The sequence below is a fragment of the Tachyglossus aculeatus genome, chromosome 4 (genome assembly GCF_015852505.1).
Source record: "Tachyglossus aculeatus isolate mTacAcu1 chromosome 4, mTacAcu1.pri, whole genome shotgun sequence".
In the NCBI taxonomy this organism is placed as follows: Eukaryota; Metazoa; Chordata; class Mammalia; order Monotremata; family Tachyglossidae; genus Tachyglossus; species Tachyglossus aculeatus.
Window position 1 is genome coordinate 60,632,311 of NC_052069.1, and position 21,578 is coordinate 60,653,888.

The following is a 21,578-nucleotide window of genomic DNA, read 5'->3' on the forward strand; positions in this document are numbered from 1 at the left end:
TACTTGTACATATTTATTTTATTCTGTTAATATGTTTTGTTTTGTTCTCTGTCTCCCTCTTCTAGACTGTGAGCCCAATGTTGTGTAGGGACCGTCTTTATATGTTGCCAACTTGTACTTCCCAAGCGTTTAGTACAGTGCTCGGCACGCAGTAAGTGCTCAATAAATACGATTGAATTAATGAATGAATGAATAGAACTCAGGTCCTCTGAGTTCCAGGTCTGGGCTCTTTCCACTAGGTCATGCTGCTTACTATCAATCAATCAATCAATCAATCGTATTTATTGAGTGCTTACTATGTGCAGAGCACTGTACTAAGCGCTTGGGAAGTACAAATTGGCAACACATAGAGACAGTCCCTACCCAACAGTGGGCTCACAGTCTAAAAGGGGGAGGCAGAGAACAGAACCAAACATACCAACAAAATAAAATTAATAGGATAGAAATGTACAAGTAAGATAAATAAATAAATAAATAAATAGAGTAATAAATATGTACAACCATATATACATATATACAGGTGCTGTGGGGAAGGGAAGGAGGTAAGATGGGGGGATGGAGAGAGGGACGAGGGGGAGAGGAAGGAAGGGGCTCAGTCTGGGAAGGCCTCCAGGAGGAGGTGAGCTCTCAGCAGGGCCTTGAAGGGAGGAAGAGAGCTAGCTTGGCGGATGGGCAGAGGGAGGGCATTCCAGGCCCGGGGGATGACGTGGGCCGGGGGTCGACGGCGGGACAGGCGAGAACAAGGTACGGTGAGGACATCAGCGGTGGAGAAACGGACGTTGCCGGCTGGGCTGTAGAAGGAGAGAAGGGAGGTGAGGTAGGAGGGGGCGAGGGGATGGACAGCCTTGAAGCCCAGGGGGAGGAGTTTCTGCCTGATGTGCAGATTGATTGGTAGCCACTGGAGATTTTTGAGGAGGGGAGTAATATGCCCAGAGCGTTTCTGGACAAAGATAATCCGGGCAGCAGCATGAAGTATGGATTGAAGTGGAGAGAGACACGAGGATGGGAGATCAGAGAGAAGGCTGGTGCAGTAGTCCAGACGGGATAGGATGAGAGCTTGAATTAGCAGGGTAGCAGTTTGGATGGAGAGGAAAGGGCGGATCTTGGCAATGTTGCGGAGCTGAGACCGGCAGGTTTTGGTGACGGCTTGGATGTGAGGGGTGAATGAGAGAGCGGAGTCGAGGATGACACCAAGGTTGCGGGCTTGTGAGACGGGAAGGATGGTAGTGCCGTCAACAGAGATGGGAAAGTCAGGGAGAGGACAAGGTTTGGGAGGGAAGACAAGGAGCTCAGTCTTCGACATGTTGAGCTTTAGGTGGCGGGCGGACATCCAGATGGAGATGTCCTGAAGGCAGGAGGAGATGCGAGCCTGGAGAGAAGGGGAGAGAGCAGGGGCAGAGATGTAGATCTGGGTGTCATCAGCGTAGAGATGATAGTTGAAGCCGTGGGAGCGAATGAGGTCACCAAGGGAGTGAGTGTATATTGAGAACAGAAGGGGACCAAGCACTGAACCTTGGGGAACCCCCACAGTAAGAGGATGGGAGGGGGAGGAGGAGCCTGCAAAAGAGACTGAGAAAGAACGACCGGAGAGATAAGAGGAGAACCAGGAGAGGACGGAGTCTGTGAATCCAAGGTCAGATAACGTGTGGAGGAGAAGGGGGTGGTCCACAGTGTCAAAGGCAGCTGAGAGGTCGAGGAGGATTAGGACAGAGTATGAGCCGTTGGATTTGGCAAGCAGGAGGTCATTGGTGACCTTTGAGAGCGCAGTTTCCGTGGAATGAAGGGGACGGAAGCCAGACTGGAGGGGGTCGAGGAGAGAGTTGTTGTTGAGGAATTCTAGGCAGCGCGTGTAGACAACTCGTTCAAGGAGTTTGGAAAGGAATGGTAGGAGGGATATGGGACGATAACTAGAAGGTGAGGTGGGGTCAAGAGAGGGTTTTTTTAGGATGGGAGAGACATGGGCATGTTTGAAGGCAGAGGGGAAGGAGCCAGTGGAGAGTGAGCGGTTGAAGATGGAAGTTAAGGAGGGGAGAAGGGATGGAGCGAGAGATTTCATAAGATGAGAGGGAATGGGGTCAGAAGCACAGGTGGCCGGAGTAGCACTTGAGAGGAGGGAGGAGAGTTCCTCTGAGGATACCGCTGGGAAGGATGGGAGAGTAGCAGAGAGTGTTGAGAGCCGGGGGGTTGGAGAAAGGGGGGAAGAGACTTTGGGGAGGTCGGACCTGATGGATTTAATTTTGTTAATGAAGTAGGAGGCCAGATCGTTGGGGGTGAGGGAAGGAGGAGGGGGAGGAACCGGGGGCCTGAGAAGGGAGTTGAATGTACGGAAGAGCTGGCGGGGGTGATGGGCATGGGTGTCAATAAGGGAGGAGAAATAGTTTTGTCTGGCAGAAGAGAGGGCTGAGTTAAGGCAGGAAAGGATAAACTTGAAGTGAACGAGGTTGGCATGGTGCTTAGACTTTCGTCAGCAGCGTTCGGCAGCTCGAGCATAAGAGCGAAGGAGGCGGACAGTGGCAGTGATCCAGGGCTGTGGGTTAGTGGTGCGAGAGCGGCGAAGGGAAAGGGGAGCGAGTGAGTCTAGCTGAGTAGAGAGGGTAAAGTTGAGAGCAGTAATCTGATCATCAAGACTGGGTAGAGAGGAGAGGGCGGCGAGGTGGGGTGTGAGGCGCTCCGAAAGATGGGTGGGGTCCAGGGAGCGGAGATCTCTGTGAGGGAGTAATACGGATTTACAGGGGAAAGGAGTGTGAGTGAGGAGGCAGGTGAGAAGATTATGATCAGAGAGAGGGATTACAGAGTTGGTGAGGGTGGACACAGTGCAGCGGTAGGAGATGATGAGGTCGAGGATATGACCAAGTTGGTGAGTGGGCAAGGTGGGGTGGAGGAAGAGGTTGGCAGCGTCAAGGAGAGATATAAGGCGGGCGGCAGAGGAGTCGTTAGGGATATCCATGTGGATATTGAAGTCTCCGAGGGTCAGAGTGGACATGGAGAAGGAGAGAAGGAAGGTGAGGAAGGGGTCAAAGTCGTTAAAGAAGTTGGAAGTGGGGCCGGGAGGGCGGTAGATGACGGCTACAAGATTCTGGAGGGGGTGGTAGAGGCGAATGATGTGGGCTTCAAAGGAAGTCTTCTCTAAATCAAGATGTCTGTCCCCTGGTCAGTGGGCTGGAGCTATTCGTGGCTCTGCTACCTCTTCACTTCTCACTGCGCTGCTCAGCATTTAGAAGATGCTGTCTCTTCCCTATTGTCCCCAGTTTTTTTTATGGTTTTAAGTGCTTACCATGTGCTAAGCACTTGGGTAGTTAAAAGCTAATTGTGTTGGACACAGTCCATGTCCCACATAGAGCTCACAATTGTATTCCCCATTTTACAGATGACACAATTGAGGCAGAGAGAAATTGTTACTTGCCCAAGGTCACGCAGTAGACAAGTGGTGATGCAAGGATTAGACTCCCAAGCTCATGCCCTTTCCACTAGGTCACACTTCTTCCCTGTCTTGGCTATATGGCTGGAGATTGGACCTCAGGTTACCTTTAGAGCATCTCTGTCAACTACCCTGTCTATTATGTTTACTCCATTCAGTGTTTGCTTAAGATATAGAAAATCTTGCCAGATTGCCCCACATCAGTCTAGTCTATCAATTCTGGTGTTCCAACAATGTACACCGATGCCATCCAAACAGCCTATAACAGCTGAATGGATATCCTGCTGGCATCCATTCTTCTTATATTTCCCTCCCCATGTTTCTGCAATGAGCATTGGCATGATGCTGGCTGATGACTGCATTCAAGGGCCACATCGTGGATGGGCTTATTTTTCCACTTGATGCTTAGGATGGCTCATACGTGATGTAGACGGTGTTGATCAAGAGCCAGTGTGGGTCTCACAAATCACTACAGTTTGTGAACTTGTAGTTTGTAGACTTGTAGATTATTGCCTCCACATTGCCACACTCTGCTGTCATACTTCCAGAGGACAAGCTGGCTTTCTTGAGCTATGTTTTTACCTCTTTTTCTATGTTGCAATAGTGCGTAGTAAACCCCAACCATAGCAATATTCTGAGAGCAATATGTAGCTCTCTATTCAAAAATTGTTATTATTACTATATTTTTAAGTATTTATTATGTCAGCAAACACTGTTCTCAATGTTTGTTTTTTATTTGTGTATTTTCATTTATGGTATTTGTTAAGCACTTACTCTGTGCCAGGCACTGTACTAAGTGCTGGGGCAGATACAAGCTAATCAGGTTGGATAGAGTCCATGTCCCACATGGGGTTCACAATCTTAATCCCCACTTTACAGATGAGGTAAATTAGGCACAGAGAAGTGAAGTGACTTGCCCAAAGTCACACAGCAGACAAGTGGCAGAGCTGGGTTTGATACCCAGGTCCTTCTGACTCTCAGGTCTGTACTCTATCCACAAGTCCATGCTACTTATCTAAACGCTGGGGTAGTTACAGGGTAATCAGCTTGGGACCCACTCGCCATCCCACATGGAGCTCACAGTCTAAATAGGAGGGAGAACAGGTATTTAATCACCATTTTACGGTTGAGGAAACTGAGACACAGTGAAGTGACTTGCCCAAGGTCACACAGCCAGCAGGTAACAGAGCTGGCATTGGAACCCAGGTCCTCTGATTTCCATGCCATGGACATTTTTGGTTGCAGATAGGACTTAGCAGGTGTTGACCTACATACAACTTTAACTTCCTTCAGAATAAGTGTCAGCGCATTCAGAAGCTTCAGATACCTTTGTGGCATCTTTAAGAATGGTGGCACAGTATCAATCAATCAATGGTATTTATTGAACATTTACTTTGTGCTTTGTACTGTACTAAGTGCTTTGGAGGATACAACAAAATTAGTAGACACGTTTCCCACCCATAATGAGCTCACAGTCTAGAGGTCTAAAATGTCTGGTTATGCTACACATCCCTGCTTGATTCCACTGGCAACTGAGGAGAGAGACAGAAGATCACCAACTCTGACTTGACTGACCGTATTGTGGTCTAGCCTGTGGACTCCGGCACTACAGCTGGGCAACCACCCCTGCTGGGAAATTTCCCAGAGCCCAAACGTTTTAGGAGGGTCTTGTTATTGCTACCTACATTTCTTACCAGCAGTACTACCTGCCAGACTGCATTAGGAGAAGATGATCGGAGAAGCAGTGTGGCTCAGTGGAAAGAGTCCGGGTTTGGGAGTCAGAGGTCATGGGTTCTAATCCCGGCTCCACCACTTACCTGCTGTGTGACTTTGGGCAAGTCACTTAACTTCTCTGTGCCTCAGTTACCTCATCTGTAAAATGGAGATTAAGACTGTGAGCCCCATGTGAGGCAACCTGATTACCTTGTATCCCCCCAGCGCTTAGTACAGTGCTTGGCACATAGTGCTTAACAAAAGCAATAATTATTTATTATTTATTATTAGGATCTGAAGCCAAATTGTGATTCAGGCTAAATATATTCTTCTACAGCTGGCAAAGGTGGATTCTGCTGAAACGCTTGCAAACAACTGAGAAAACAGATACTTTTGTTGGCAGTTTCACCTTTCAGCTCTCTCACCTTTCCTTATGAGGATGTTATTATGGTGGCACGTTAATAGTTTGAGAAGCATCATCTCTGTATTCCATGCTCTAGAAAAAACCCTATGCTGCCATTTTAGCTATGATTTCTATTGAAGTGATAGCTGATCCAGCAGTTTTTTTCATTTTTCCCATCATTGATGGTACCACGAACTTACTCAAAGGTTGGGCTAAGGATATGCAACTTCTTCCAGATGGGGTCTCTGGGCTTTGAAAGACCTCTTCCTTGATGTGGAAAGAAAGCTCAGAAGATTGTTGAAGTGCTGTTGGCCTCTGTTCCAATCTGGGTTGTGATGGTAATGTGTAGGAGGTGAAAATTGGGATTGGGGGATGATCAGCATGGCTCCAAAGAGCATCAAGGTTAGTATCAGTATGTAGTAGAGTGGCCTAGTGGAACAAGCATAATCCTGGAAGTCAGAGGACCTGGGTTCTAAACCCAGCAGTGCCAGTTGCCTGCTCTGGGACACTGGGCAAGGCACCTAACTTCTCAGTGCCTTGGTTTCCTCATCTGTAAAATGGGGATTCAGTAGAATAATTCTCCCTCCTATTTAGACTGGGAACCCTACGTGGGACAGGATCGGTGTCTTACTTGATTAACGTGTATCTACCCCAGTGCTTAGAACAGTGCTTAACACATAGTAAGCACTTAACTAGAATAATAATGATTATAATAATATTATCTCACTTATATGGACATGCCCAGTCATTTGCTTAATCTGACATGATGGAAGCTCCAGCAGGACTCTTTCTGTTACAGGCATGGGGCTATGCTTGCCTTGCTTTGCTCTGAGTAAGTTTTCTTTATTTCTGAGGCATTTCCTTAGTCTTGCTGTCAACTGTCCTGGAGCTCCCCGGTAGACAGTAACTTGAGCCCTGTTTATGTTGTCAATTGTCCCTCATGGCTGCTGTGGTGCTATCACGGAGGTACTTTCAAGTGCCTTAATAATGCATACTATAGAAAATCAAGCTCTGATGCTTGACATTGGGCAATCATTTAACTACCCTGTGTCTCAGTTCCTTCATCTGCAAAATGGGGATTCAATATCTATTCTCCCTCATACTTAGACTGCAAGCCCTATATAGGATCTGATTAACTTGTATCTACCCCAGCACTTCGTATAGTTCTTGGAATATAGTAAGTGCTTAACAAGTACCACAATTATTATTATTACTATTAGTAGTGATTGTTATTTTGTACTCTCCCACGTGCTTAGTACAGTGTTTTACACATAGTAAGAGCTCCATAAATACAATCGGGTGAATGAATAGTAAGTAGTCATCAGTTAGTTTTGATCTAGATAAATTTGTAAGCACTCAATTAGTGTCATTGATTGATTGCTTTGAGAAGCCTATGATTAAGGACGGACAAACTGAAGTCCTACAGTTAAAAGATATTGCTCTGAAGAGAGACACCTTCTTCAGAAAAGCTGTGACCATCTGTCTCTATGAGTTGACCTATATCAGGAAATGTGCATTTGGCTTTCATTTTTTTACAGTATTTGTTAAGTGCTTAATATGTGCCAGGCACTGGGGTAGATACAAACTAATCAGGTTGGACACAGTCTTTCCTACATGGAGTTCACAATCTTAATGCCCATTTTACAGATGTGGTAAATGAGGCTCAGTGAAGTGATTTGCCCAAGGTCATACAACAGACAAGTGGCAGAGCTGGAATTAGAACCCAGGTCCTTCTGACTGTCAGAACCATGCTCTATCCACTAGCCACACTGCTTCTCAAAGTGCTTTCCCTCAAGGCCTCAATAATGTCTGAATCTGTGTAGTTTACAGTTGTTTGCTATGATGTCACAGGGCATCCTGATGCTCCTCTGGTCTGTAAGATCATTGAGGGCAGGGAATGTTTATGTTCTATTATATTGTACTCTAATAAGCACTCAGTACAGTGGTCTGCACACAGTAAGTGCTCAATAAATATGATTGACTCACTGACTCCTATATAGGGGGAAGCAGCATGGCTCAGGGGAAAGAGCCCGGGCTTGGGAGTCAGTGGTCATGGGTCCCCACATGTCTGCTGTGTGACTTTGAGCAAGTCACTTCACTTCTCTGAGCCTCAGTTACTTCATCTGTAAAATGGGGATTAAGACTGTGAGCCCCAGGTGGTACAACATGATCACCTTGTATCCCCACAGTGCTTAGAACATTACTTTGCACGTAAGCAAGAACTAAACAAATGCCATCATTATTATTATTATTACTGCTCTATTGTACTTTCCCAAGCGCTTAGTACAGTGTTCTACACAGTAAGTGCTCAATAAATACAACTGAATGAGTGAATGGCACAATGGCTATTTTCTTTGTTGATTTTTATCTATTTGTTTTGTGTCTCATTCTTCCACTGCAGTTAGCTTCAGCAAACTTAGCCCCCCTATACGGCCTCCTGTAAGTGTATTGTGAGACTGTGGTGGGCAGATGTCAGGACACTTTTGCTAGTTTTTTTTTCCATTTAGTGGAAATAGGACAGCCTCATAGTGAGCTGTTGAGTCAACCAGGCTGACACTGAATTCATTCATTCATTCAATCATATTTAGCGCTTACTGTGTGCAGAGCACTGTACTAAGTGCTTGGGAAGTCCAAGTTGGCAACATATAGAGATGGTCCCTACCCAACAGTGAGCTCACAGTCTAGAAGGGGGAGACAGACAACAAAACGTATTAACAAAATAAAATAAATAGTTATTATTATTATGAGGGAAGTGAGGCCCAGAGAAGTGAAGTGACTCGCCCTGGGTCTTCCAGCAGACAAGTGGCAGAGCCAAGAATCCATGACCTTCTGAGTCCCAGCAGGCCTCAGGCTGTAATGCCTAGCCCAAGACCGTGAGCTCATTGTGGGTAGGGAATGTGTCTCCCCTGTGGCTTAGTACAATGCTCTGCACAAAGTAGAAGCAGCGTAGCTTAGCGGCTAGAGCACGGGCCTCAGAATCAGAAGGACCCGGGTTCTAATTCCCCATCCGCCACGCATCTGCTGTGTGACTTCAGGCTGATCACTTCCCTTCTCTGGGCCTCAGTTCCCTCACCTGCAAAAGTGCGAGCCCCATGGGGGGCTGGGACTGTCCAACCCGATGAACTGGTATGATGATGATGGTATCTGTTAAGCACTTACTAAAGTTGGTAACTACCCCCAGTACCTAGAGCGGAGCTCAGCACATAATGATGGCATTTATGAAGCGCTTACTATGTGCAAGGCACTGTTGTAAGCACTGGGCAGGTTACAAGGTGATCAGGTTGTCCCACGGGGGGCTCACAGTCTTAATCCAGCGTGGCTCAGTGGAAGAGAGCCCGGGCTTTGGAGTCAGAGGTCACGGGTTCAAATCCCGGCTCTGCCAATTGTCAGCTGTGTGACTTTGGGCGAGACACTTCACTTCTCTGGGCCTCAGCTACCTTAGGCAAGGGGCTCCCGGTCTTAATCTCCATTTTTCAGATGAGGTCAGAGGTACAGAGATGGGATTTGAACTCCAAAGACAGCGAGCCACGCGAGTAGCCTAAGCGGTGGTTCTTTGGGTCGAGTCCGGCCATCCGTCCGTCCGTCCGTGTCGGGGAGCCCCTGCTGACTGGCCTGTCTCTCGGCCCCAGGCATCGTACCTAACATGGGGTGTCCTGCAGGAGCACTGCTGTCTCTTCAGCAGGTTTTTTTAAAATTATATATGTTAATTACTTACCATGTGCCAGGCACTGTACTAAGCACTGGGATAGATACAAGCTAATCAGGTTGGACACAGTCCCTGTCCCACATGGGGATCACAGTCTTAATCCCCATTTTACAGATGAGATAACTGAGGCAAAAAGAAGTTGAGACTTACCCAAGGCTCATAGAGCAGACAAGTGACAGATCTAAGATTAGAACCCAGATCCTTCTGACCCCGAGTCCTATGCTCTAACCAATAAATTGTTAATGTCCCTGGCACCCTATTTAAATAGCGTGGCCTAGTTGAGAGAGCACGGGCCTGGGAATCAGAGGACCTGGGTTCTAATTTAGCTCCACTATGTACCTCATTGGTAACTTTGGGCAAGTAACTAAACTTCTCTGTGCCCAGTTCCCTCATCCGTAAAATGGGGATTAGTTATTTCTCCTACTTAGCTGTGAGCCCCATGTGGGACCTGATCCTCCTGTACCTACACCAATGCTTAGTACAGTGCTTGGCACATAGTAAGCATTTAACAAATACCACTATTACCATTATAGCAGTTTTGTTTATGATAAGAATGTGAAACTGAAATTTGTGGAGCCCTCAAATAATTTTAGCTGAAGAAAGCAATGCATTCTGGAGTTACGTTATACAGAAGAACGACCTATTTCCTCTAAATAAGGACTCTGAAGGCATGCCCAAAATTTCACCCACCATCCAAACTTCCCAAAGGTGATTAAGTCAGCATAACAACACCACACACAACATTGGCTGCAATGTGCTAATTAAAACCTAACAAATTCTCCCAGAGGTAAAATCTTGCATTCTTTTTTAAGTGAATAGAAACAACAATAGCTTCCTCTTTGAATTATCATAAAAATATTTGGAAGCAATGTCTGTTTATTTAGAAAACTCTTCATGGTGTAAAATATTGTTAACAAAGTGATAAATAATTCTGGTTTGTCCATAGATGATCAGCTGAGGAGCTGTTGCTTATGGAATTTAAATTAAAATCTATTTAATGCTGCCTGCTGGACACATAATATTTAGAGCAGCTAATGCCTGAGTCTTAGTGAGAAAAAAGTGTTCTTAATAATGCTCATATTTTTTAAGCGCTTACTATGAGCAAAGCACTGTTCTAAGTGTTGGGGGGTATACAAAGTCATCAGGTTGTCCCACGTGGGGCTCACAGTCTTAATCCCCATTTTACAGCTGAGATAACTGAGGCACAGAGAAGTTAAGTGACTTACCCAAAGTCACACAGTTGATAAGTGGCAGAGCTGGGATTAGAACCCATGACCTCTGACTCCCAAGCCTATTCTCTTTCCACTGAGCCATGCTGCTTCTCTATTTTGGCAAGAAGAAGAAAGTTGTTTTTCTTACATCTATGTTAGGTTGATGGTATTACAGAGGTTTAAAGCAGGGTTGAAGTAGTTGGAAATTTCAATTAATCTAATCCTTTTTAAAAAGACAGCTATATTGATTTCATCAAAACAACTGTAACAACTGTTCAGATTACATTCATGTGAAATATTTACACTAAATATTTTACCATCTGCCCTCACTCGTTGCTCTCCCATTTTATTACACCAAAAACACTCTGTAGCTTTTACAAGTTTCTCTCAACATGTGTAGTCTCTCTCTTTTGCCTCACCATCTCATTACACAAACACACATTAAGTATTCCCCATACCGACATTCATTTTTATAGTGCAATGTTGTGATTCGGGGTATTTCTTTAAAGTATTACAGGGTTTTCTTTTTCTAATTTCTTCTAGATGCCACTGTATTTCAGTAAGTTATTTGAATAGTCATCAAATCATTAATCTTTTAAATGAGCTCTCAAGACTCTGGAAAAAGAGGGCATGCAGATTGAAATTTTTTGGCATATTCATAGTTGTCTTGTGTGTATTATCATGTGAAACGATTTGCTTATACAAAGATTTCAGTGAAGCACTCTACTCCTGAAATTATCACCAAGGGTAGATCCAGGTGAAGGACAGAACTGGCATTCTGGTCAACCCCTGGTTATCCTATCTGTAGTTCATTGTGGGGGTCATAACCTGCTGTGCCTGTCTTCCTTCAAGTGTTTTGAGTTTTTTTAATGTGGATCAAAACCCAACACCACATATTCCTATGAAATGCCACTGTTCATTTGACAGGGATGACAGTGTGACTTCTATTTCACTGAAAATCTATGCATTTCTTAAAATCTGTCCTTGTGGTCTAATCACAGAAGATGGAATATTCAAAGACCCTGCATTCTACAGAACAGATTGGGACCTGCATTTTAAAGAGTAAAAATGAGGACTTTTAAGACGAATTCAGTATTAACTATTTTAATACCTACACAAGTCACAAAAGCTGATGTAGCCACCCTCATTACTGCCAAATTATCACCACTATGGATTTTGCTTGAACAATCTGAACAATTGTCTTAAATTTCTGCTTTGTTCTAGAGATTTAGTTTATTTAGTTCCATGTATTAAGAAATATCCCTCTCAGTGTATCCATTCTATTTCATCCTCACTGCAGAAGTGGGGCAGGATCAAGAGTCAATAAGCAATCAGGCGAATCAGTTATATTTATTTTTTAATGATTTGGAGCTGAAGAAAATATAAAGTTAAAAAAGACCTACAGAATAGGAGAGAGTTCAGGGAGTCAGGAAAAGAGCTCAGTGTGCTGGAGAAGTCCCAGAGATAGGGAAAAGAATGGGATTGCATACATTAGTGGGGGTGGGGCTAGATTTATGTGGTTCGATTGGAAAGAGAACATGTATGTACATAATATTTGAGTTTTCTAGTGCATCAAAACTCATTGCTCTGACATGTAATTGTAATTATAAAATAGTCAAACCCATTACCGTTAGCAACACCACACTAAGATCATTGCAGCTCTTTAAGCAAACAAAAGCAAAAATTGAAGACGTATATGGGCTACTCCAGCCCAGGTTGTATACATTATATTGGAGAATCCATCACTGTATTTAGGAGATGTCTCTGCTCCATAATCCAAGAGGGGACCTTTCTCATGAATTGTCATCAGCCATTTTCTCTCTTCTCTCCCCCCTGCAAATGAATTAGACTCCACAAATATCAATTAGTCAATCAACAGTATTCATTGAGCAGCAACTGTGTGTAGTGCACATTCCAAGAGCTTGGGAGAGTACGACTGAACTAGTGGATGTGATTCCTGCCTTCAAAGAGCGCACAGTCTAGTGTGGGGAGATTGAAACAAAAACAAATGAGGAAGCAATGATGCTATCCTACCTTCATCTAATTTATATTAATGTCCTAGAATTAGGTCACATCCTTTGCTCAGTTATGGGTATCTCTCCTCACTTGATTGGGTTTCACGGTGTGGTCTCTGCTCATGGAGTCATCACAGCATCTAATTTGTGTTGTCTAATTGCAGTGGAGGAGAGGTGGTGATATTCCTTCAGCATGACATAATATAATAATCTGATAAGTATAGGGTGAATCAAGTAGCTTTGATTTTTTTTTTGTATTTTGACATTTCTGACCTCCTGTGATAGTCTTTGACAGGAAGAATATTGCAGCTTCCAAGATATTGGTTGTATGGATGATTTTACATTGAAAGATTTTTAAAAAGCTGCACTTTCCCAGTAAACTTCAAGTGAAGGTGTATTTTATGTAAAGTGCACATTTACATATACTTTAAATTAAGAAATCTTGATAGATTCAACAATAAGGATAGTCTTCTTTAAAATATTCCACCTAGTTTTTAGATTGGGTCTCTGTGTGTTAATCAACGGTATTTATTGAGTACTTAGTGTATGCAGAGCACTATATTAAGTGCTTGGGAGAGTTACAAAATTGCTATTTCATAGAGTTTCATGCAGTTTGTAGACCTGCCACTGACCATAAGGGCCTAACAGTCTAGGGGGTGACTGAAATTAAAATAAATTACAGATACAAGAGTGTTAAGGGGTTAAAGGTGGGGTGAATATTACGTGCTTAAAGAACACAGATCCAAGTGCATAGGCAACACAGAAGGGAGTGAGAGTAGGGGGAAATGAGAGCTTAATCAGGGTAGACTTAGGAAAGTTTAAATAACCATACATTTGGTGATTTATCCTACCTGGATCTGAATCTTATTTTTAATTCCTATTTTTTGAAGAGAAGATTATAAATAATGATGCTGATGCCAAAATTAAGAAAACAGAATTGCGACATAAGGCTATGCATGGAATTCATTCAATTTCCATTGATTGCCTAGAATAGATTGCTAAAACATAGATTCTACTTTTCAAACAACTCATTTCCTTCCCAGCTTCAAACATTCTACTTGAGCCTCCAGAACTGGTGCCAGTTTCAGGATTCAGTTGCATTAATGGGGAAATTAGAGAGTGAGAGAGAATATTTATCTGACTAGGTAGAAGAAGATTGCCTCTAGGGAGGTCAAGGCAAATGGTTCAGTGTTCTGCTCTCATTTCATGCAAGTATGTCCATGATTCAGGGCCAGGAACCAAAATGGAAATTCATTACTTGAGAAACAGATCATGCACACTGGCTAAGACAATCAAAAGGCTATGGTTTCTGTCACAGAAAGGTAACAATAATCGATCAATCAATCGTATTGAGTGCTTACAATAGTCATAACATGAAAAAAAATAATTAATAATCAGTTATCTAGCCTTTGTATGTGCATGTTCCTATAATTGCTTAGTAGTAGGCATGGGTATGAAAATATGGCCTAGTGGGTATTGGACAAAGCTAAGAGTTAAGCCAAAATATTTCAAAAATGAGGAAAAAAATGGGAGCAACTAATCCATTTAAAAGTGAGACTTCAGACTGTTATCTGATAAAGTTACAGTGGTACTTGATAACTTATGTTACAGAAGGGAGACTGGACTTCTTTGCCTTTTGATATAGCTGAAGCCCAGATGAAGTAGTCCTTGGGAGAAAGAGAGGTTCACATGTGAGTCAGCACAGACAAAGGCCAAGAGTGAAGAGTCATTCACTCCACGCTGCCAGTAGGACAAGGAGCAATATGCTCTTCACCTTATAGGCTTTTTTTTCCACTCTTCTAATGATGGTTCAGAACTCCAACCCCCTTAGCAGACTTTCAGTCCCCTTAGCAGACTTTCAGCGGGGCCTGCTGCCATCTCCTACCTAATCAAGTGGTGGATTATCTTGTCTTGATAAATTGCAGTGAGAGTTTGGTGTGAAAACTTGCTGACATGCTTCCCTGGCCTCTTGCTAATGGAATGGCTGAAGTCTGGAATGAGCCCCAAAGCTTGTGGTGAACCACATTTCTAATAATTTGTGGTGGAACAAAGCAAATGTTTTAAAGGAGGCCATTACTAAACAGGAGCATGGTTAAGCATGATAGATTTGAGGCTGGGGAGAAGTCTGGAAGCCGCATGGAAGTATTGTTACCCAGCCAGCACCACGCACTGTTAATTCTGAAGCACTTTGCCCCCAAAATGACTCTTTCATGAATTGTGCTCTCGAGGAATGTACTTGAGCTAGAAAGAAACGTTTCTCACTTCAGTGCAGCATCTTTCTGAGAGGAATCAGGATTATTGAGCTGTTAGGCAGCCGTTCAATGCATTTTGACTCTGTGACCAGCTTGTGGGTCCACTGCGTCTGAGATAAATAACCTGTTTTCTTGATTTAAAGTCTGTGGAAGGAAATAATGACAAAGAAGTTGTGACCTTGGTCCAACCTAAAGCAGGAGAAAATGTAGGTAAGGCCATTGAAATCATTGTAGATGCTGAATATTTTTCCTAGGCTTGTCATTCAGCAGTAGGATGCAGGACCTCTCCAAACAGCGATGTGACTTGCTGAACTTGCTCTACCCCGCCTAAAACTATTTTGTTCTTCTTCCATAGGGAAACCCCTACATGTGCAATAATGAATGTGATGCAAGCACCCCAGAGCTGGCACACCCCCCCGAACTGATGTTTGATTTTGAAGGAAGACACCCCTCCACATTTTGGCAGTCTGCTACTTGGAAGCATTACCCCAAGCCTCTCCAGGTTAACATTACTCTGTCTTGGAACAAAACGATTGAGCTCACAGATAACATAGTTATTACCTTTGAATCGGGGCGTCCAGACCAAATGATCCTGGAAAAATCTCTTGACTATGGACAGACATGGCAGCCCTATCAGTATTACGCCACAGACTGCTTAGACGCTTTCCACATGGATCCCAAATCTGTGAAGGATTTATCGCAGCAAACAGCCTTAGAGATCATTTGCACAGAAGAGTACTCCACGGGGTACATGACAAATAGTAAAATAATCCACTTTGAAATCAAAGATAGATTTGCATTTTTTGCTGGTCCTCGGCTTCGCAACATGGCTTCCCTCTATGGTCATCTTGACACGATCAAGAATCTTAGAGATTTCTTTACCATCACAGACCTGAGGATAAGACTGCTAAGGCCAGCTACCGGGGAAATATTTGTAGACGAGCTACACTTGGCACGTTACTTTTATGCAATCTCAGACATAAAGGTACATGGAAGGTAAGAGACTATATATCTTGGATGGTTCCGATACTTAAGGGTGAAAAGAATTTAGTCTCCTTTCCCCACCATCATTACTGTGGTGACTTCGGGAAGTTTCCACAGAAAGATTTTCCCAAAATCTACCAATCAATTAATCATATTCATTGAGACTTTACTGTGTGCCAAGCACTGTACTAAGTGCATGGAAGAGTACAATGTAACTGAGTTGGTGGATATATTCCCTGCCCACAAGGAGCTTCCAGTCTAGAGGGGGAGACAGATACTGAAATGAATTGTTGCTTCTCAGTCCAACCTAGTTTCTGAATGCATTGGAATACTTTGGCTTCAGCTATTTTTTTAATCTGGCATTATATTTGGTCGATTTCTGTTGGTATTAAAGTTGGAGTCAAACGTGAGCTGTATCATAAAATAGATGAAGGTCTCCCTAAGATGAAATGAGTCAAGTATCAATTGGGGGGAGGGGGAAGGAGTGGGGGTCATTATGCAAGATGAGTAGAGGAGACCATCACATTAAAATGGCACTGTATCCTTGGACTTGTGAGCATAAATTTTGACTTCACCATCTAATAATTATAATAATTTTGGTATTTAAGTGCTTGCTATGTGTTAAACATTGTACTAAGCATGTGGTCAGATAGAGCTGCTGTACCGCATGGAACCCACAGTCTGAGCAGAAGGGAGAACAGGTATTCAAATCCCTATTTTTCAGGTGTCAAAACTGAGGCATGGAAAAGTTAAGGGAAGTTAAGCAAGTGAAAGAGCTGGGGTTAGAACCCAATTCCTCTGACAGCCAGGTCCCTGCTCTTTCCACTAGGCCATGTTGCTTCTCATATAACATGTTGCTTTTAGATGAGTGGTGGTGAAGTCAAAAGACAGCAGAAAGAGGAAGAGAAGCAGCATGGCCTAGTGGATAGAGCATGAGCCTGGAAGCCAGATGGACCTGAGTTCTAGTCCCAGTTGTGCCACTTGCCTGCTGTGTGACCTTGAGCAAATAACTTAACTTCTCTGTGCCTTAGTTCCCTCATCTGTAAAAAATGGGGATTAAGACTGTAACCCCCATGTGGGACATGGACTGTGTCCAACCTTATATCTACCCCAGAGCTTAAAACAGTGCCTGGGATACAGAAGTTGCTTAACAAAAACCATAAAAAAGAGGGGAAGGACTGCTCGTAGCTGGCAAGCAGTCATGTGAAGTCAGTGGCTGCTATGGTAGTGGGAGAGCTGGATGAAGCAACCATCCGAGGAAGATTGGAGGCAGTATAGTGAGCTCTGACTCCTGGCTCTGCTAACCTCCTCTGAGCTTCCCTTCCCCTCTCTCCCAAAGCTCCCCATAAGTCCAGTTCATTTCCTGTTTCCTCAGCAGAACCACAAAACTGACACTAATTGGTCCCAAACTTTTGATGGATGTCTAGAGGTTTCTGATAACCCATCAATAACCTGTTGAATTAATACAGTAGACTCTAGTCTGGAATTCTTTATATATGATGTCAGTTTTCAGTAATGTGCATCTTTTCACATGGGCCTGGGAATCAGAGGACGAGTGTTCTAATTCTGGCTCTGCCAATTTCTTGTCGACACACCTTGGTCAAATCACTGAACTTCTCTGTGCCTCAGTTTCCTCACCTGAAAGGTGTGGATTCAATACCTGTTCTCCCTCCTACTTAGACTTGTGAGCCTTACGTGAGACAGGGACTGTGTCCAACCTGCTAACTTGTAGCTATCCCAGCACTCAGAATAGCGCTTGATGCATAGTAAGTGCTTAACAAATCAATAATAATATTAATATAACAATAACATACATCATAAGCACACAATTCAATGCTCTACACTCAAGATATCCAGTAAAGCGTTCTGCACATAGTAGGTGCACAGTAGATGGGTAATGATTGTTGGTGTGGTTGTCCCTCGACAATCAAAGTTTGTCCTACAAATGTCTACAGAAGTGTGACTTTGTCTTCGATATTTGTCCTTCATTCAACAGTATTGGTTGATTTTTTCCCTTCAGTTATAAACACAGTCACAATATGTTTATTAATGTAATGTTCAATGACCTAATTTTTGAAATTGCTTTGGAAATGTCACTATTTCAGAATAACAAACCCAAGCAACAAGCCGGATAAGGCAGGGGTATAGGAAAGACACAAAATGCCGAATAGAAAATAACTTCTTGTAGTGTGTACTCACATTGATATATATATATATATGTATATTATTAGGTAATTGATTATACAAAAGAAGCATTCTCTTCTTTTGGACATTCTTTTAAGCATATGTAAGCTTACTTAACATGTCCAAAACAGAACTCTTTATCATCCCACCTTGACTTTTCCGTCACTGTAGCCAACACCACCATCCTTCCTGACTCACAAGCCCATAACCTTGGTGTTATCCTTGAATCATCCCTCTCATTCAACCCACATTTTCAATCTGTCACTAGATAGTCAAATCAGTCTTCACTGCATTGCTAAAATCTGTCCTTTCCTCTCTTCAAATTGCTACCACTTTAATCCATGTACTTATAATAATAACAATAATGGTATATGTTAAGCGCTTACTATGTGCAAAGCACTGTTCTAAGCACTGGGGGATGCAAGGTGATCAGGTTGTCCCATGTGGGGCTCACAGTTTTAATCCCCATTTTACAGATGAGGTAACTGAGGCCCAGAGATGTTAAGTGACTTGCCCAAAGTCACACAGCTGACAAGTGGCGGAGCTGGGATTAGAACCCATGACCTCTGGCTCCCAAGCCCATGCTCTTTCCACTGAGCCATGCTGCTTCTCCACTTATCCTGTTCCACCTTGATTAATTTATGTGCCTCCTTGCTGACCTCCCTGCCTCCTTGTCTCTCCCCTCTCCAGACCATACTTCACTCTATTGCCCATATCGCTTTTCTTCAAAAACTTCAAGCCATGTTTCTCCACTCCTCAAGAACCTCCAGTGGTTGCCCATCCACCTCTGCATCAAACAGAAATTCCTTATCGCTGGCTTTAGAGCACTCAATCAGCTTGCCCTCTCCTACCTCACCTAGCTGCTCTCCTATTACAGCCCAGCCCTCATGCTTCGCTACTCCAGTGTCAGCTACTCGTTGTACCCCCATCTTGTCTATCTCACTACCAACCTCTCGTCTATGTCCTGCCGCTGGCCTGAACACCCTGCCTCTTCATAGCTGACAGTCACTTTCCCCACCTTCAAAGTCTTATTGAAGACACATCTCCTCCAAGAGCCTTCCCTGACTGAGCCTTCATTTCCTCTTCTCCCACTTCCTTCTGTATTACTCTTGCACTTGGATTTGCTTCCTTTATTCACCCTGCACCCCCCTCAGAATCACAGCAATTATGTACACATCCATAATTTATTTAATTGTATCTGTCTTCCCCTCTAGATTGTAAGCTGAATGTGGGAGGGAATGTGTCGGCCAACTCTGTTACATTGTACACTCCCAAGTGTTTAGTACAGTGCTCTTCACACAGTAAGTGCTCAATAAATATGATTGATTTTCTCATTAAACAAAACTAAGGCATCTAGTAGATATCAAAGATCATTTTTAAGGAAATTATTTCTTGGAAGGTGTCAGGAAAACTTATTTCTTTCCAAGGATTGGAGCACAGGTGTACTTGGTTTTAGAAGTGCTTTAAAGCAGTCATATCTCCTTTTAAAACTCTTCAAAACTCTCCAATAATTTCCCAATTACTTCTCATATAAAGTAAAACCACTTGACCATCAGCTTCAGAGCCTTGCCTCTCAGTTTCCTTCCTCTTGTCTACCCACTCCCTTCTCCATTTTGTGATCTCCAAACCTATGAAACTAAATTCTTAATCTTATGTTGTACCTGACTCCCACTTATAACCTGTTGCTCAGTGTTTTTGCATGCCTGGAACTCACCTTCAAATCCACCAAACCACATCCCTCCCACATCCCAGTGGCATAATATTCCCTAATACACCCTCTGCTTCCATTTCCTCTCCTCCAACTCCTTTCTTGACACTATAAAAACTGTTTTTTGTCCACTGCTCTCTCCAAGGTGACCAGTCACCTACTTGATAAATTTAAATGATTATACTCTACCTTAATCATCTACTTCTCTGCTGCCTTTGACAGTGTGGACCATCCCCTTCTCCTAGAACCTCTCTTTAACCTTGGTTTTTCAATTAATCAGTAAGATGACCACGATTGATACTAATGCCCTAAACAGTGATTTTTCAAGATCAATCTAGGATTTCTCATCTTGTTTTGGCAGAAAATCAGTGTGATACCTATTTTACTCCTTTCAAAAATGATATTCTCTCTGTATTGGCATTCTCTGTTAACATTTATTTATTCAAATTCAGTGCAACACTTCTCATTGGGTGTTATTTAAGATAATGAAAAAAGAGGAAATGTGGCTGGTAGCAATTTTAGCAACTCCACTGCACTCGTATTATTCAATAAACATAATAATCCTCATGAACTAATTCTGACTTATGGATGTCCTGCTTCACTAAATCAGGGTGATTTTCTCCAGTGAATAATAGATGAGTACAGTGTGCCACTACCTTAATTAAAGAGAGCCTCCCTTAGTCTTGATCTCATTTTAATTTACAGGGTAATAGTACAATAATATCACTAATGGAAAGCACATTAAAGGGCATCAAGTAGTATTAACTGTATTAAATTATGGTACTTGTGTTAATTAACTGCTGAAGCAAGATGGTCCTAATGGCTAAAAAGGTCGCCTAATGCATAAATAGTACTCTCTAAGAGACAGGAAAAAATAAAGGGTGGATACTTGCTCTGAACATCTCTTTAGCAGCAAAGAGTTGAATTCAAAGGCTGACGTGTTTAGATAACCTCAGAAAATGTTCCCTTGATTACGTTGCTTGGGTTTTTTTTTTCCTTATGAGCTTTTCATCTTGAAATTAATTGAAAAGTTTGAGCCAGACTGCAATAAGAAATTAGCATTTTGATAAAGCATGCTCTCGGCCCAATTTACCCCTTCCCTCCAACTGACATTCTCCTAAGGCCCAGCTATTTAGGCCATCAAAAATTGTCCCCATTTATTGCCTACCTTTGTAAACAAGACTGAACATTTCATCATTTGCCATTTTCCTTTGGTGAGTTTTCAGTTATTCTGCAGCGGGCCACATTCTCCTTAGCAGGCATCAAATGGAAATTGGTTGGATTGAGACATCCCTGATCCAGAGGCATAGGGTCCTTTCTAAAAAAAAAAAATACATTCCAGACCAACATAGTAACTGAGAAACAGCATTGTTTAGTGGATAAAGGATGGGACTGGGAGTCAGAAGGTCATGGATTCTAATCCCGGCTCTGCCACATTTCTGCTATGGGGAAGTCACTTCACTTCTCTGTGCCTCAGTTACCTCATCTGTAAAATGAGGATTGAAACTGTAAGCTCCATAATAATAATAATGATGGTGGTATTTATTAAGTGCTTACTATGTGCCAAGCACTGTTCTGGGTGCTGGGGGAGATACAAGGTAATCAGGTTGTCCCACGTGAGGCTCCCAGTCTTAACCCCCATTTTACAGATAATAATAATAATAATGATAGCATTTATTAGGCGCTTACTATGTGCAAAGCACTGTTCTAAGTGCTGGGGGGTTACAAGGTGATCAGGTTGTCCCACAGGGGGCTCACAGTCTTCATCCCCATTTTACAGATGAGGGAACTGAGGCCCAGAGAAGTTAAGTGACTTGCCCAAAGTCACACAGCTGACAGTTGGTGGAGCCGGGATTTGAACCCGCAACCTCTGACTCCAAAGCCCGGGCTCTTTCCACTGAGCCACGCTGCTCCTACAGATGAGGTAACTGAGGCACAGAGAATTTGTTACTTGCCCAAAGTCAGCTGACAAGTGGCGAAGCCC

The 21,578-nt window shown here is 43.2% G+C and overlaps 1 protein-coding gene across 8 annotated transcripts in view; it reads left to right on the top strand.

Moving 5' to 3' along the window:
* NTNG1 (netrin G1) overlaps positions 1–21,578 on the top strand; it is a 316,974-nt gene that overhangs the window by 150,225 nt on the left and 145,171 nt on the right. For all 8 annotated transcript variants that reach the window (XM_038746005.1, XM_038745999.1, XM_038746002.1 and 5 more), the window contains exon 3: positions 15,074–15,714. In XM_038746005.1, coding sequence (XP_038601933.1) covers positions 15,074–15,714 — 641 coding nt within the window. The remainder of the gene's footprint in view (positions 1–15,073; positions 15,715–21,578) is intronic.